At 45.0% G+C, this 16,277-nt stretch overlaps 1 protein-coding gene across 2 annotated transcripts in view; it reads left to right on the top strand.

Moving 5' to 3' along the window:
- ADGRD1 (adhesion G protein-coupled receptor D1) overlaps positions 1-14,866 on the top strand; it is a 118,800-nt gene extending 103,934 nt beyond the window's left edge. For both annotated transcript variants that reach the window (XM_062504462.1, XM_062504461.1), the window contains 4 exons: positions 10,597-10,723; positions 11,894-11,935; positions 14,054-14,146; positions 14,771-14,866. In XM_062504462.1, coding sequence (XP_062360446.1) covers positions 10,597-10,723; positions 11,894-11,935; positions 14,054-14,146; positions 14,771-14,866 — 358 coding nt within the window. The remainder of the gene's footprint in view (positions 1-10,596; positions 10,724-11,893; positions 11,936-14,053; positions 14,147-14,770) is intronic.
- Positions 14,867-16,277: the final 1,411 nt, after the last annotated feature.

Genomic DNA, 16,277 nt, shown 5'->3' with positions numbered 1-16,277 from the left:
GGATTGCAGCCCTGGTCCTGTGCAGGGATTGCAGCCCTGGTCCTGTACAGAGTGCAAGGATTGCAGCACTGCTCCTGTGCAGGGATTGCAGCACTGCTCCTGTGCAGGGATTGCAGCCCTGGTCCTGTACAGAGTGCAAGGATTGCAGCACTGCTCCTGTGCAGGGATTGCAGCGCTGCTCCTGTGCAGGGATTGCAGCACTGCTCCTGTGCAGGGATTGCAGCCCTGGTCCTGTACAGAGTGCAAGGATTGCAGCACTGCTCCTGTGCAGGGATTGCAGCGCTGCTCCTGTGCAGGGATTGCAGCACTGCTCCTGTGCAGGGATTGCAGCCCTGGTCCTGTACAGAGTGCAAGGATTGCAGCACTGCTCCTGTGCAGGGATTGCAGCACTGCTCCTGTGCAGGGATTGCAGCCCTGGTCCTGTACAGAGTGCAAGGATTGCAGCACTGCTCCTGTGCAGGGATTGCAGCCCTGGTCCTGTACAGAGTGCAAGGATTGCAGCACTGCTCCTGTGCAGGGATTGCAGCCCTGGTCCTGTACAGAGTGCAAGGATTGCAGCACTGCTCCTGTGCAGGGATTGCAGCCCTGGTCCTGTACAGAGTGCAAGGATTGCAGCACTGCTCCTGTGCAGGGATTGCAGCCCTGGTCCTGTACAGGGATTGCAGCCCTGGTCCTGTACAGAGTGCAAGGATTGCAGCACTGCTCCTGTGCAGGGATTGCAGCCCTGGTCCTGTACAGGGATTGCAGCACTGCTCCTGTGCAGGGATTGCAGCACGGCCCCTGTGCAGGGATTGCAGCACTGCTCCTGTGCAGGGATTGCAGCACTGCCCCTGGGCAGAGTGCAGCACACACCTGCAGGTCCAGCAGCTGTGCAGCAGGGCTGCAGCAGGGGTTGCAGCGGGGCTGCAGCTGGGCTCCAGCAATACCTGCAGTGCTGTTTGTGGTTTCCAGGTGCGTCCGTCACCCCCAGGGGATCAGGCAGGGATGCAGGTGTTGGTTTGCTGCAGTTCAGGCCAGTAGGAACCATTCCAGAAGATGGCTTTTCTCCCTCAGTTCGTGAGCCTGACCTTGGTCCTTTGCTGATGGCTGCTGCCGTTGCCGTGGAAACGGGAGAATGATTGTTCTGTTGATCTATGTTCCATAATTAAGGGTCACTCAGACTGTTGGGGTCAAGAGATCATTTTCAGAATTCAGGTCCTCAGGGGGTGAATGTTATTCCACAAAAATTTGCTTCATGATTTGACGTGATTGTTACTTTGTCATCCTAAATTAAAATATGGTTCCACTGACTTCAAGTTAAAAGGCAGAAGTACTTGCCAAACCTACGGATTCCTAGAGAAGGCTGTTTTTTTCTGGGAGTTCCAGGGCTGCAGAGCTATGGAGCTGTGCAGGTTGTTGCCACTTGTCAGCTCAGGAGTGGTAAATGGTTCTGTAATTGCCTCTGACAACTTTGAAACTTGTGTAGAAAGCAATCACACTTGCTGCTAAAAGCCTCTGGTGATGGAGTTTTGAGTCTCTTCAGGGAGTAACTAGCTCAGGAGCTTTTTTTTCCCTTGAAAACTTGATGTTTCTACAAAGACAGTTTGAGAAAAGAGGAATTGGAGCCTGAGCCATTTTTGATAGGCCATGTTTTCTAGATTACCAATAATTTTTGGTGTTTGCCTCCAGTCTTTCCAAAGAACCATTTTTCTTGAAAACTCAAACCCCACCACAATCTATGGAGCACTGAGGAGGGGCTACTTCATATTTTTAGCATATGATGTGCCTGGTTTAACATCCCAGAGTAAGGAAAACAAAATAAATCATAATGGGTTTTCATCACTGACTTCAGCTTTTTATGTCTTAAAAACAGGTCTATAAACTGTGTTTCATTATAGTTGTAATTAATTAAATGAAGCTAGCTCGATGCAACCCTGTGCTTTGGACAAGTCTTGGGCTTTTTAGGGAAAAAAAGGCCCCATCCACATTATCCTCCTGGTCTGGCAAGGAAAAATAGATGTGCACTGCCCCACTCTGCTGTTTGCTTTGCTTTCTTGTGGCCCAGAGGTTTTGGAAATGTCTGCTTGTGGTTTCTCTGTCTCTGAGCAGGTTTGTGGTTTTGGTGCACCCTTTCTTCTGCCCTGTGTGTCCTTTCTGAGCCTTTTCCCATCAGTATTCCAGTCATGGCAGTGCTTCCCTCCCAGCTCCTGCTCAGGAGGGAAAAGGGAGCTCCACCAGCTCCTTTGCACAACCGGTGTCCTTTGGCAGCCCCTCTTCATCAGCACTGGGTCTGCCATCTCACTTCCACTGGGAAACAGCCACTTCCACCACATGGTATCACAGCACTGAGAAAGATTGAGATGGCTGTAAATAGCACAATAAGACTAATGTTCAGAGTACTGTTTCAAGATGACTTGCAGAGATTTAGCCAATTCAAAGCAGTAGGAGTTGGTGCCACTGATGCCTCACACTGACAGTCTGCTCTGGACCCTGACCAAAATGCTGCCATGGGCTGGGGGAAATGCTGGGGAGCCTGGAAAAAGGATGAGACAACGGAAAGGAGGAAGACATAATCAGGTGCAAAAGCTAAAAGAACAAAGCAGATCATCATATCTAGCCTGCTCCACTCCCGGGTAGCACTGACCCCTCGAGACTTTTGTATTTCCTTGTCCTTGAGCAGAGGGTGAGGAGATTTTGGGAATCAGTGTCACAGGCAGTGCCTGCTCCTGGGCTGAGCCCATCAGAGTTGGGCTCCAGTTCAGAGTTAGGAGCAGACTGGTCTCACACGTGCAGTGCCCAGAGCAGCCAAGGTTAGATTATCCTGCCGCCCCTATAACTGACTTTACCTTCGTATCTGTCAATTATTTGATACCTTTGACCTAGAGACAGAACTAATCCCACAACCTGTTCAACCCAGGGCATGCTCACGGCAAACTGGATATCTGTGAAACCAAATTCTCCTCTATAGTTTTTGTTGTCTGGTTGTGGAGCAGTGTTGTACTTTTGTCCCACCTTTGGAGACAAACTGGCCCCTATCAATAGCATGATATATTAAAAAAAAAAAAACAACAAACAAACCCAAAACAACAAAAAAACCCCAAAACCCTAACCTATTTGAAAATTGTAATTTATTTTCTTTTAAAAAACCTAAATGAATCCCTCCAGACTTTCTGGTCAATTTGCTTTTGTGAGACTATTAAAGGAAACCTGTAATAGAAGTGGGTAATATTTTCTTGTCTCTTTTTCCCCCCTCTTAGCTCTATAAAGTAACTCCAGAATCTTTTAGGGAATAACCAAACACTGTGGGAAATAGGCAAGTGAACATTTGTGTTCAAGAAAGGAATAAATCTTCACTATTGTAAGGATCAGGGCCAATTCTTTTACTTTTAAACTGCTTTCGTTTTCCACATTATTTTCTAAGAATTTAATTATTTTGGCTTCTGGCCACAGTCATCAACAAGCCCTCCTGGGAAATTCGTTCTGTCACCCATTTCTGGAGTCTCATGCATTTTCAGTGGCCACATTTTTTTTGGATTTCCAAGAAGTGTAACCTGTGATGGAACAAAGCCCCTGTTCACTGTGTGTACCTGGCTGTGACAGAGATGCAGCAGTGCTGGTGAGCCCCTGCTGCAGGACTCTGCTCAGCTGGGATTGCTCTCAGCACATCTGCAGTGCCTGGCTGACGGGGGATTTGTCCTGTGTGCTCCTTTAGCAGTTGCTATGGAAAAGAGAAAACACGTTCTGTTCCACTGGGGCTCCTCCTGAGGTTCAAGTGATGCTCCGGGAGCAGCAGAGCATGAGAGGCAGCACGGAGACATACAATGGATTCGTTTAATTTGGAGATTAAAGCACGAATATGCAGCAAGGGCACTCACAGCAGGAGAACCCAGCCACCTTCAATAATGGAGATTTCACTGAGAGCAGAGAAGCTCCTGGGGCTGGAACAGGCACCAGTGGCTGTGCAGGGGTTCCAAGAGCAGGAGCAGCTCTCCTCATTCACACCCAATTATTAACAGCCCTTAATTGGTTATGGGGCACTCTTCTGCTGGGAGAATGAGCTCTCATTTTCTTTGATGACTTAATGGCAAAGTTCAGTGGAAAATTAGCTCTTGCCTAGGGCTTGGGGATTGAGAAGCAGAGAGTGCTGCAGTGGGAGAATTACTACCAAAAAATGCTGGAGAAAGGAACTGTAGGAAAAGAATGGTAAAATCCCACTGCAAGGTCAGTTTCCCTGGGGAAATCACAAACTCCTAAAATGCAGCTTGCAAGGACATTATGCTTTAATTCATCATATTTGTTTTTAATAACTTGTACTAAAGACAAGGAGAAGAACATATTTTGGTTTGGTACTTAATTTTTGGGAAGTTTGGGTTGGTTTGGGGGTTTTTTTTGCATTTTTAGAATCTGGAAGCAATGGAGGTGACAAGGGATTTGATTTGTGGAAAGCCTTAGCAAGACAGGGATTGCTAAATCCCTGCTTAGGTGCTTAAGTCAGAAGTCAGTGCTGCAGCCCCTGGAATTGCCCTCTCAGTATTAAAATTCCTGAGGTAACTCCATTTCTGGTCATGGCCTTAATTTTGTCTGGCTTGATGGGGATTTGAAGTGAGACTTGAGTTTCAATCCCTGCTCTATTGAATATTTAATATAAATTCAGAAATATTAATAAAGCAAGGATTAGGTAGGACTCTCCTCTCTCAGGGAATGCCTGCCACTAATCTGTGGAATTCACCTTCTCTCTCTGAGCCAGAGAATACTTAATTATTCAATATGAGTGGGACAGGTTCAACAGGCGAGCATGAGCACCAAGCAGGGAGTCAAAATGTTTTTCTGCACAAATGGAAAGTGCCATCCCTTAGGCAAAAGAGTGATTTGAGCCCAGGCCTCCTGTACTGTGGGCAAAGGCTGTGTCTTCTAAAGGCAGCTGGAGATTTTTGGGAAGGTGTGTGAGAGGTGAGGCTGCTTTGGCAACATCTCCCTTCTGGTGAAGGTCCGTGGTGAGAGGGCAGGCTGTCAAACACTGAGGGTGTCAGAAAAGGAACAATTCCACCTCCCTTCCCACTCCTGTCATAAAAATCCATCTGAACTTAGTTGCTGTTGCAGCCTAGATTTTTTTTTTCTGTAGCTACAATGCTTTCATTTAGCAGCCTCTTCCTGGGTTATAAATGACACCCACAAGAAAGCAATGATCTGAAGTGACTGTAAATGGCTCTTAGTCAGATTCACACCATTATTTTGAAAGTGCAAATAACATTTGGGAAATGGGAAATGGCCTCTGCAGTTATTGGTTTTGTTTCTTTTTTTTTCTCTTTAATTTGCTATAGTTCTGCCTAGAAATCACCCAAGAATAGGTAAGCAAGTGTGTATGTGCTGATTCAAGTGCATTCCTTGTGCCATCAGCCTGGTTGTGCAGGCAGGACAGAGTGGAAGTGGAGGAGGAGGAGGAGGAGGAGGAGGAGGAGGAGGTGGTACATGGTATTTGCAGGAATTCATGAGCTGCTGCTTGGAGTCAGGAGCAGAAGGAAAATCCATGTGTGCCCTTTTAGGATGAAAGTTCTACACATTAGATCAGGACTGGCAGAATCCAGAGCTTAATTTCATTTAGGAGAACACCCAGACACCTGCTCTGATGTCACCTCCGTGCAGTGGGGGAGTAAATTGGTTGCTTAGAAGGGGCCCGAGGGATTTGAGCTGTGCTGAGCAGCTCCAACACCCCCAGTGCATCTCTAACAAAAGAAGAGTTTTTCTCCTGAGGAGGGCAAAGGAGCTCATTCCTCTGGATCCCAAATGGACTCAGGGGCTCTTCATCAGCCCTGAAGATTGTTCTGTTTTTTCTGCCATTTGCTGCCCAGCTCCATGACAAACATGAGCTGTCACCATGATTCTTGCATTTGTCCTTCTGGTGCTGTGGCAGCTCAGTGCCAGCAGCTCTCAGTGTTGGTTTTGCTCCTTGGAGTAAGGAAGGAGCTCGGGGTGACACAGTGAGCAGCTCAGAGCTCCTGGGTGCAGCTCAGGGCTGCAGCTCCTCAGGGATGAGGATGGATGCTCACAGGGATGGCAGCCCTGAGACCAGGGCTGAGTGCTGGACTTGCTGAAATCACTGTAACTCACAGCCAGCATTGCTACACGTGGTTTCCCAGCCTCTCCAACTTCCAGCTTAGGGGCAAGTAAACATTACTTGTAACAAACGGGAAACTGAAATTCAATTAGTTTTTTTTCAGCCACAAGTCTGAAAGATTAGTCACAGGCTTGGGGATTTATTTATTTTTGCATAAAACACAAAGGTAACTGCTGAAAGTGACTAGGGAGGAGCTCAAAAAACAAGAGAGAAGCTTCAGTTAAAAGACCTATCTGTCAAACTGTCTTGTTCTGTGAATTGTGGTGAAGGAATTTTGCCTTTTTATAGACAGTATTTCCTCCAATGATTATATAATCTTGGCTTATGGGTCTGAATTTAGTTCTTACTTCAGCAGGAATCATGACAGAAAAGTGAATGTCAGAAGTCTTAAAAGGATTAGTGCTCCATATAGAACCAATAAAATTGATTTGTGAATTAGGAGTCCCCTTCACAGAAGTAATAAAGTTTTCTTTCTGCAAGCAGTGAAATTTCCTTGTTGTAAGGTGTCAGTGTGGTGGTTCTGCGTTGGTGTGGATGTGGACAGGGTGCTCAGGGCAGAGATTAGGGGAGGGCAAGGGAGCAATCACAGCTGAGTGCAGCTCTTCACTCCAACTGCAAATACAGCTGAAAGGAAAAGGGAAAAGGGTCCTTGGTAAGTTCAGGAGCTGTGCAATGATTTCAGATGGGGTTGGTGATGAGCACACCTCCCAGCAGTGCTGCAGCTCCTTGCACACCGGGGCTGCAACACTGCTAAGGAAATTATCCATCTCCGAAATCATCCCTTCCCCTGCTGATTGATTTCAGCTGGCCTAGAGTGCTGCCTAACCTCACAGCCTCCCAGCAAGACAGACAGAAGATTTCAAAATCCTGTCCTGAAGTGAGTGCCCAAAAAAAGCAACTGAAAAAAAAAGGCCAATTGAAGAAGTTTGGGTGGGAAAAGATCTCTAGCAGGTAGGCTTTACTTCTCAGGAAATAGAATTCAACCCTAAGAACAGGAAAAGGGAGGAAAAATATATATTTTTTTCCAGCTGGAGATTGAAAGGGTGAGTGGATGTTAAATGGGCAGCTTAGCAATTAATGGAGAAAGTTAATGCTGCTCTTGCCAGGGGTGTGTCTGGAAAATTTATTGAGGATTTTCAAAGGAGCTCAATTGCGGCTCTGAGCCAGAGGGGGTTCAGGTGAGTGGGACACCTGAGCTGCCAGGACCTGGCACCTCCAGGGCAGCCCTGCAGGCTGGGGGTGCAGCCCTGGTCCCTGGCTCTGTGCTGGGAGCAGCCTCACAAACCTGAGCACACCTTGCCCAGGTGGTTCTCTGTGAGTGCAGCTCCAGCAGCCTCTGCAAACCTGCTGAGGAGGTTTTTGGTGCTGGAGCAGAGTGTGAACAGCCCTGAACCGTAGACTGAAGTGGCAGGTAGGCTATGTACAGCTAATAACATCCCAAAGGCTTTTCCATGTTCTCTAGATATAAAATTTTAATCATACCCTGAGTGCTTTTGTGTTTTCCAAAAGCTGTCTAGGTAATGACAGGTATACACGTAAAAGACCCCAAACTTGGCAAAATGTAACAGTAGAAAGGAGATTCTGTGCTGGACTTACTTTGTTCCAAATGAATTCATTCCAGGACTGACCCTTCAGTGTGTTTAGATACAGAGAGACAAAATATCACCAAACTTGGTGCAACTGGACTGCAGAAAAGTGACAATACCTGAGCTTTGAAAAGTGTATCTGAGAAACGAATTAATTAGTTAATTATCAAGGCCAGAGCATGAGAAGGGGCACTCAGGAGAAATTCAGATGGTCATTCTATTTTCTGACACATTGGGCACAAGAAAAAAGCTTCTGGTAAGGTTTATGAAGTCCTGGTGGGGCTGAACCACTGTGTCTGCAAAGCAAGCCCAGCCCCTGCCCCAAATTATTGCTTCATGTCACCAGTTTTATGGACAATGTAAAGCTCCACTGATGATAGGGACTATTTCTTTTAGGTTGCACAGCTTAAGTCATGCATGGGGAAGTATTCCTTCTCCAAAAACAACATCTATTTGACTGTGCTCTATATCTTAGTGTACTAGAACTAATCTACTAAAATATTGATGTAGCAAAGTAAAATGGGAATAAAAATAAACTACGTGCAGCGTGTCAGAATAAATGCACCTAGTGGAACATTAACTTTTGTATTTCTAGGACTTTTTTAACCTTGCTACCTTAATGCATTCTGGAGCAGCATTTTAGAGTTAATATTTTTCTTTTTTAAGTTTAAAGATTAAAATGGAATAAGGGTAGGAAGGGGAGGGGTAAGTGGAAGAAGATAAAAAAGCACCAGGAACTGTAGAGCTGGTTTAAAACAGCTCTATAAACACCCTGAAGTGATAATTTCCTACATAGGATGAAATTCCAAGCATGTAAACACAGAAAGCTATGCAATCACTAGGCAAACGTTTAAAAAAGCCTTAATGACATTTAAGAGAATCATAGGCAGAGCTGACCCTCAGATAGTCTTAAATGAATATCACCTTTGCATGGCTTTTCTGAATGAGTGTGCATGAGTCATTAATACTTTTGCATGGAAAATCCCACATCTGGATTGTATTTTCATTTTAGGTACGGAATTCTGCTGCACGTGTGCTGAACTCTGGGCTTAATAAAGAACAGTCTTTATTAAAATGTGATTTTAAAATTTATATGAGTAATTTACAACGTTAAAGGCTTCCGAAATTCCAGACTGTTAAGAATGGTTTGAAAATATTGACACTGACTGACTGGCTCTATTCTGCCCCCAACTACAAATCAGATGAAGCCTTTTTATGCTGTGACTCAAAAGGAAACAACGAAAACATTTTTGGCAAAAAAGAGTTGCAGAAAATTATATCCCAAACTGAAAATGTTATGGAACGGGAGGGTGTGAGAAGAAAAGGGCAAAAGAAAAGCCAGTGTTTTGTGCTGAAGGCAGTTCTACAAGAGGAGCTGATGGGAGTGCTAATCCCTGCTGCTCTGGGCTGTGGAGGACACAAAACCCTGCTGCGGTCTGGGGGCAGCTGCTCCATCCCCATGTGTTCCCTGTCCTGCACAGCTGCATTTTCCTCAGGGCTCTAGCAGATTCTGTCTTAGAGACTGGGGAGGAACCTTAATCCTGTCAGAGAAGAAAAAAAAAAAACAAAACATCCTTGATTCGCAAAAATAAACTTGTATAAGTTGTTTTAAAATGGTATCTTTTGAAAGGCATTTTAAAATTTAAATAGGACCTCAAGCTTAAGATATTCCTTCATTTTCTGACTGAAAAAAAACCCTTGAAGAATTAAATTGAATTGTGCAGAAATATTCATGGCTGAGCATACAGAGATATGAATCAATACAGGAAAAAGTCCCAAACCAGGACAGAAAAAAAAATCTGGATGCTTCCCTGTCCCAGATTTCCCTGCAAACTTTATGACACACTTTTAGTTGAGGATATAATGAAGTGTGTGCTCAGGTCACTGAAATTAATGAGACATCTTGTCTCTAAGTTTAATTAAAAGATTTCTTCATTGAATCATGTTGTAGAAAACTCTCATTTGTTTTGTGTTTGCTGTAATTACAAGCTGTCCTGTCAGGCAGCTCGGTGCCTTTCTGTCCACGTGTGCTTTAATCTGTATGAGGGGACACGAATCCCCCTCAACAGCTTTTCCCCTGGCATAGGAAATCTGATAATTTCTGTAAAAACACGGCTTTAGCAGGCAGGGACTGCCTTTTAGTCGGTCCCTACCCTGTTTTTTAGTGCCCCTTGCTTTCCCTACCTGGAATTGTGCCACAGGCTGGACTCCTTGATATTCTGAACAGTGAGTTTGATGACTGTGCCTGAACCCCAGGGGCTGCAGCAGGATTAGACCTGCCTGGGCACATTTCAGGTGGGGACGGGTCCCTTCTTTGGGCTTTTGTTTGTAGTGGTACGGGTCACTACAGTAGTTCCCAGCTGGCCAGGAGGGGATTGTCCTTTGGCAGCTGTCACTGAAACTGCCCAGGTGTGCATCTGCTCCTCCCTGCAGGTGAAATGGCTCCAGGCTCTCGCTAGCAGAGCCTCCATGGCAGGGATGGCTTGCCCTGTGCACTGAGATTTTTGGGTGATTACGGACTGTGGGTGTCTGTGGCTGCCCAGTGCTGTGACCTGATGTACAGTGCTCAGTGCTTTCTGACCCTTGCACGTGGCTCCCCACTAACAAAGTGATACTTCCCTGTGAAATGCAGAGATGACTGCAGTATTTTTATGATCATCTCTCAGATCTCTTTCTCTGCTCCTCAGTTACTGACTCACCATCTCTGTTTTTTCTGTGTGATACCAATGCTCTGTTATCCCCATTTTCACAGATGAAAAAATCATTAAAATCTTCCCCATTAAAAGAATTTCATGGTAAAGAAGAGTTCCACCTCCCACCTTGCTGCCAGAACATAATTGATAAACTATTTGGTGTGGAGGCTGGCATTTCTTTAATGGTCTTACCACAATCTCCTATTTCCATTTTCTCTTTCAGACTAACAGCTAAAGCCGTGGCTGTTCTCTTACCAATCTTGGGGAGCTCGTGGATCTTTGGCATTTTGGCTGTCAATGCCCACGCTTTAGTATTTCAGTATATATTTGCTGTTTTTAATTCACTACAAGTAAGTACCTGGTGGGAAAATTTATGGCTACAGAAGTGCTTCTGAGATCCAATTAAATGGATCATTAGTAATGTTTTCACATGTTTATGCTTACTGTATTTTATTCTGTGTTCCTTCCTCTGTCTTTTAAGTCTGTGCTAAGCATAGTGAGCTGGCAATTGCTTGTCTTTGTTTGAACAGAACTTGTATCCTATTCCTCAGTGTTTCCAGTAGCAATAATTAAATAAATGAGACAGCACTGAGCTTCAGAAATGAAATGAAATTCATTCTTCCAGCACCGTTTATGTACCACAGGCAGGATTCTTCAGCAGAGATACCAGGCCAATTTTTCAGTGCCAATTTGAGGTTTCATTACTGAGACTGAATGAAAGGAGTTTATGGAAAGCTCAGAAGTAGATCTATTCCCTGTGCTAACAGAGCTCCTGCATGCAGGAAACTCAACCCTCATCTTCTTGGCACACCAACCCAGAAAAGCAGCTCTGTCCAGGGAGGAATGTAAACATCTGCTTAGCTTTAAGCAAACATTTCAGTGAGGCATACCCCTAAGGTGTGTTACACCTCTTACCCAAACTGTGCTTACAAAGAGGAAGAAAAAACTATCTCCTGTAAATCCTTTCTTGTCTTGGGAGCAAACAGCATAGTGGATACAAAAATAGTGACACGGGGTTCTTGGACCTGAATACTACCACCAGAAAAATAAAATTATTTTGTGATGGAAAGGGATGAAACCTGTGCACTTTGCATTGGACTGAAAGCCCAAAGATAGCAAAATTCTGCCATGAAAATTTTCCTAGTGCTTTTGTAGTCTGAAAAATCCTGATCTGGTGTTTCCCTTAGAGCGTTTCCCTCTCCTTGGTCTTTGCCACCACACACAAAAAGTTCTCTTGTTGTCATGAAACAAGAATTCCTGCATATTTTCAGCCAGATTTTTCCTTTAGTACAGCGAAGTTTAGGAGGTGTTTTTCTACAGGGACAGCTCCAGACAAGCCCCACAGGAGCCAGTGCTGAAGGTTTCCCCAGTTTCATTGGGACACTCTGGTTTAGTGCACTCAGATACTTACAGGGCTCCACATGCCTGATGCCTGTTCTGTGCCATACTGAGAGAAACATGTTGTTGTATTTGGCTTTTCACAGCCAGACCTCACCCTTCTCCCTTTTTTCTGTTTTCAGGGATTTTTCATGTTCCTGTTTCACTGTCTCCTGAACTCAGAGGTGTGTAACCAAATGGTGTGAACAAAGTTGGTGTTACCAAATCCAAAGAGCCTAAGTGTGAAGCAAGAGCTTTCTCCATTACCATTGCCTGCTGTGTCACTGATTTCCTTTTAATTAATCCATGACTGTTCTGGCTTTGCGACTTGCAGCATTTTTTACCCATGCATGACATTGGTTTTAATTAGCACAAGAAAGGTTTGAAGCAGAGAACAAAGATAAGAGGAGCAGTTCAAGAGTCAGGAGAGAAGCTGGAGGGCTGCACTGCCAGAAGATGCTGAAATGTGGGAGCAGGACTCACTCTGGCAGTCCCTGCTGGGGGCTCTGTTACAGCTGCAGTTCCACGGAGGAAAATAAATATTATTCGCAGCAAAACATACTTTTGGATGTTGCTCATGCAGTCCATAATGGGAACCACACTGAGTAGAAAGTATTCCAGGTATTTTTCTTGGCGGGAAGTTCAGGTTTTCACAGGGGACTGAGGCATCTTTATGCATGAAGGCTGCATTAGAGCAGCTGGGATAAAGCCAAGACAAGGCTGATGTAAATCTGGCATGCAGCATCCTCTCCTCCAGTGGCAGAAAGCAGAAAATGCTCAGCAGCAAGTCTTGTGAAAAGAAATGGCTTTTAAGAGAAGCATTTCCAGCACACTGCCAGGGCAATGCTCAGTGAGGCCCTGAGCTTTGGTTCTCCACATCTCCTGTTGGTTCTCCACAGCTCCTGTTGGTTCTCCACAGCTCCTTTTGGTTCTCCACAGCTCCTTTTGGTTCTCCAAAGCTCTTTTTGGTTCTCCACAGCTCCTGTTGGTTCTCCACATCTCCTGTTGGTTCTCCACATCTCCTTTTGGTTCTCCACATCTCCTTTTGGTTCTCCACATCTCCTGTTGGTTCTCCACATCTTCTGTTGGTTCTCCACATTTCCTGTTGGTTCTCCACATCTCCTGTTGGTTCTCCACATCTCCTTTTGGTTCTCCACAGATTCTTTTGGTTCTCCACATCTTCTTTTTCTGGGTGTTAATGAGTAGCTCTGCCCCAGAACCTGCTGCTGCTTCCCATGCAACAGGAGCACTCCAGCTTTTCCATGGAGAAATTATTATTAATATTTGCCAACCTATTGCATCTCAGAGCATTAACTGGTGTGCTCTCTGCCAAAATCAGTTTGGAGATTCAGGTCTGACTGCGGAACTCTTGATCTTTATTCAACTAAAATTAAGCAGGCAGGTTAAAGGTAGGGAGGAAAAAAACTATTTCTTTATTCTCTTCTCCCCCAGGCTTAGAAATTTTCAAGTTTCAAATGTTTTGTATCAAATACAATTATTTGAATTGCTGTCATTTTTTTCAGAACTTCATGAGAAATTAAATTCAGAAACTTGTTAGAATTTATATCCTCAAAAAGCAGTTTATACATAGCTGATGTGATGTGTGAGAGAAGGTCCTACTGCCTCCATCATAGGCTGTGCATAACTGAAATACTCCTTTAGCTAAGCAGTGGGAATTCTTGAGAATTTCTTTCTGAGAAACAAAACTCATATATTGTAAAGAAACATCCGTAAGCTGGGTATAGAAGTGGCTTGGTGAAAAAGGGCTTTATTCCCAGTTCACCCAGACAGAAATGCACAGGTATAATAAATAATCACAGGACAATGGGTCAAGATGGTCTGAAAAACTCTCCTTGATCTCCACACCCAACACTGGTCAGCCACTTCCAGCCATTAATCCTTGACACATCTCACCTGCTTGTCTCACCATGTGCCCTTTCTGCAGCTGATTTTCGCCTTGGTGAAGAATATTGCTCCATCTCCAGGGGCTCTGATCCAGCATATGTAAATGGCTCAGTTTAGAGCAGGCAGGCAGCTGCTCTGTGCTGCTGTCCTGGGTGTGTCAGGAGAGCCTGCCTGCTGGGCACCTCAGTGCTCTTTAGAAAATGTGAAAGTGTCCTCCTGAAAACTCCATCAAGACAAAGAGAAGTGTAGGGCTGGATTGTTTGTTGTTTGATAGCACAGTGACATTTGTGTGGAGGAAGGAAAAAGGGGAAATGATTGCAGGCTGCACCTGTGAAAATAAACACAACTATTTCAAATAAACACAACTATTTCAACTGCTTTCACTGTTTCTGCCAAAGGTCAGAGCTGCCTTTAAGCACAAAACCAAGGTCTGGTCCCTCACCAGCAGTTCAACTCGCAACATCAATGTGAAGCCCTTCAATTCAGACATTGTGAGTATTGCTCCTTTTTGTACCCTGTTGTAATTCGAGAGTGTTCCACATTAAATTCTGTTGGAAAGAACAGAGCAGGCCCATGGGTGTTTTTAGAACCAACCTAGTGCAAGCTGTAGACAGGTCGAACCAGCAAGCATGAAGTTGCAGCTCCAATATCAGTTTTGAAAGGACAAAGCTCTGCTTTTGGGAAACTGTCAAATAAAAGCAAGCACAGCTTTATGAACTCTGGATATGGTTCAATAAGGCTGTTCCCACCAACTGCAATGGAATTCTGCTTTCCAGCAGCATTCTGGCAACGTGTAACTCTGATGATGGTGGCATTCTCCCTCTTAAGCCAACACGTGAATATCCTTTTCTAGCTCTCCTTAGATTGTCTTGAGACAGAAGACATTTGTTTTTATAAAGAACCAGCCCACTGAAGTGATAGGTATTATTAAGAGATCGTTGCCTATCACCCCAGATCCTGGCAATAACTGTTTAAAAATCCGTTATGGCATATGCTCTCAAGACCCTGCGACTACATTGTAATGTGAATAGATGCTTTCAAGCTTTTATTTCATCTAGGCAAGAGTGGCTTGGCAAAATAAATAAATCAATTTTCTATACTATTTTATTTTCCAGATGACTGGGAACAGGCCAGGCACGACTCCCACGAAGCTGAACACCTGGGATAAAAGCACCAATTCAGCGAACCGCATTGATTTATCTGCAGTCTGACAGGAGGAGCAGCTCCTCAGAGAAAATCAAGCCATACATTCAGGACCTCTGATACCGTGTCCACCAGCTTTTTCTCTCTGCTAATAACAGTAGAAAACTGGGGTTTTTAAATCACTGCCTAATGAATTGCCATAATGTTTTGTTGAGTAAATAGCCCTCATTGCTTGCCTTCAAAACTGTAACACATTCTAGCACCTGGCTATTAGCAATATCTGTAAAAATGACCAGCACAAATATACACTGGATGGTTTTGTCAGCAATGATGAAAACACTAGGTATGCAAGAAGGGCTTATTGCTCTCTGAATCATTCCAGCTCCCAGAACTGAGGGAAAGCAACATACCTCTGAAAAGATGGATTTTTATGCTCTAAAATGAAATGCTTCCCATTGTGATGTTGTAATGAGACTATTCCAGACTTGCCGTGCTCTCTCTGTTTACATTTATTACCTTACAGAATTATCAAAGTGAAGTTGATTCAAATATATAGTATGGTGTTTAATGTAAATGCCACAAGGACGCGGGGGAGAGGCAGGTTCCAGCTGCTCCACTCCCAAAGTGGGTGTGGATCAGCAAAGCTCATGACCATATAAACAGCACCTGGAAGGTGTGACTCTCCTGGATGTGGCCTTTGGTACTTCAGAGCTTCCTGCTGCCATGGCACCATCGGGGCAGAGGTGTCCTGGAGCAGCCACAGCCCCTCACACAAGCATTCCCCTGCTCTGCCTGCACCTCGGGGAGCAGCAGCTCTGCACCCTGTGCTTTCTGCAGACTCACTGTGGCTTTTAGAAATCAACCCCTGGTGCTGTGACTTCTCCTTTTCCTGGTCGTTGTGAGACACTCAACTCCTGCCACAGAGATGTAACACACTCATACACTGGGAAGACAGCCAGCCCACAAATAATTCTGTGCATTGCTTCCTGCAGACAGCTTTTGAGCAGGTCTCTGCAGTCCCTTGTGTGGTTTTAAACTCTGCTCAGCATTTAGTAGCTTCTGCTTTAGTGCTGCTATGAAGTATCTTGAAGGAAGAAAAGAACACTGTAGTTTTTCTTCTGAGCAGTGTTTTGTAGCTCTCAGAGCAGCGTTTGGAGCACGAGGCAGGGCCAGCTCGGCTGTGCCAAACCTTCCCAGGCAGGATCTGGCAGAGTTTAACTCCTGGCAGTGGGAAGAGCCCTCGGGAGCCTTGCTCTGGGGTTGTTCGGCGTCCAGGGGCTCCAGAGGGACTTGCACAGGTGAGGCTCCCTCCACAGAGTGGCTGTGCAGCCACAGCCCCTGATCCCTTGTTTGAGCACAGACCCCCTCAGTGATCTCTGCAGAGATCCCCAGGGTAATAATTCACTGTCCTGAGCTATCACTGCCCTGCAACAGGCAGCAAATATGCAAACCTTCAACCTCTCGTCTTGCTAAGATGAT

Source organism: Cinclus cinclus, chromosome 17 (genome assembly GCF_963662255.1).
Source record: "Cinclus cinclus chromosome 17, bCinCin1.1, whole genome shotgun sequence".
In the NCBI taxonomy this organism is placed as follows: Eukaryota; Metazoa; Chordata; class Aves; order Passeriformes; family Cinclidae; genus Cinclus; species Cinclus cinclus.
The sequence above is the reverse complement of the archived record's forward strand: the minus strand, read 5'-3'. Positions and strand labels throughout refer to the sequence as shown.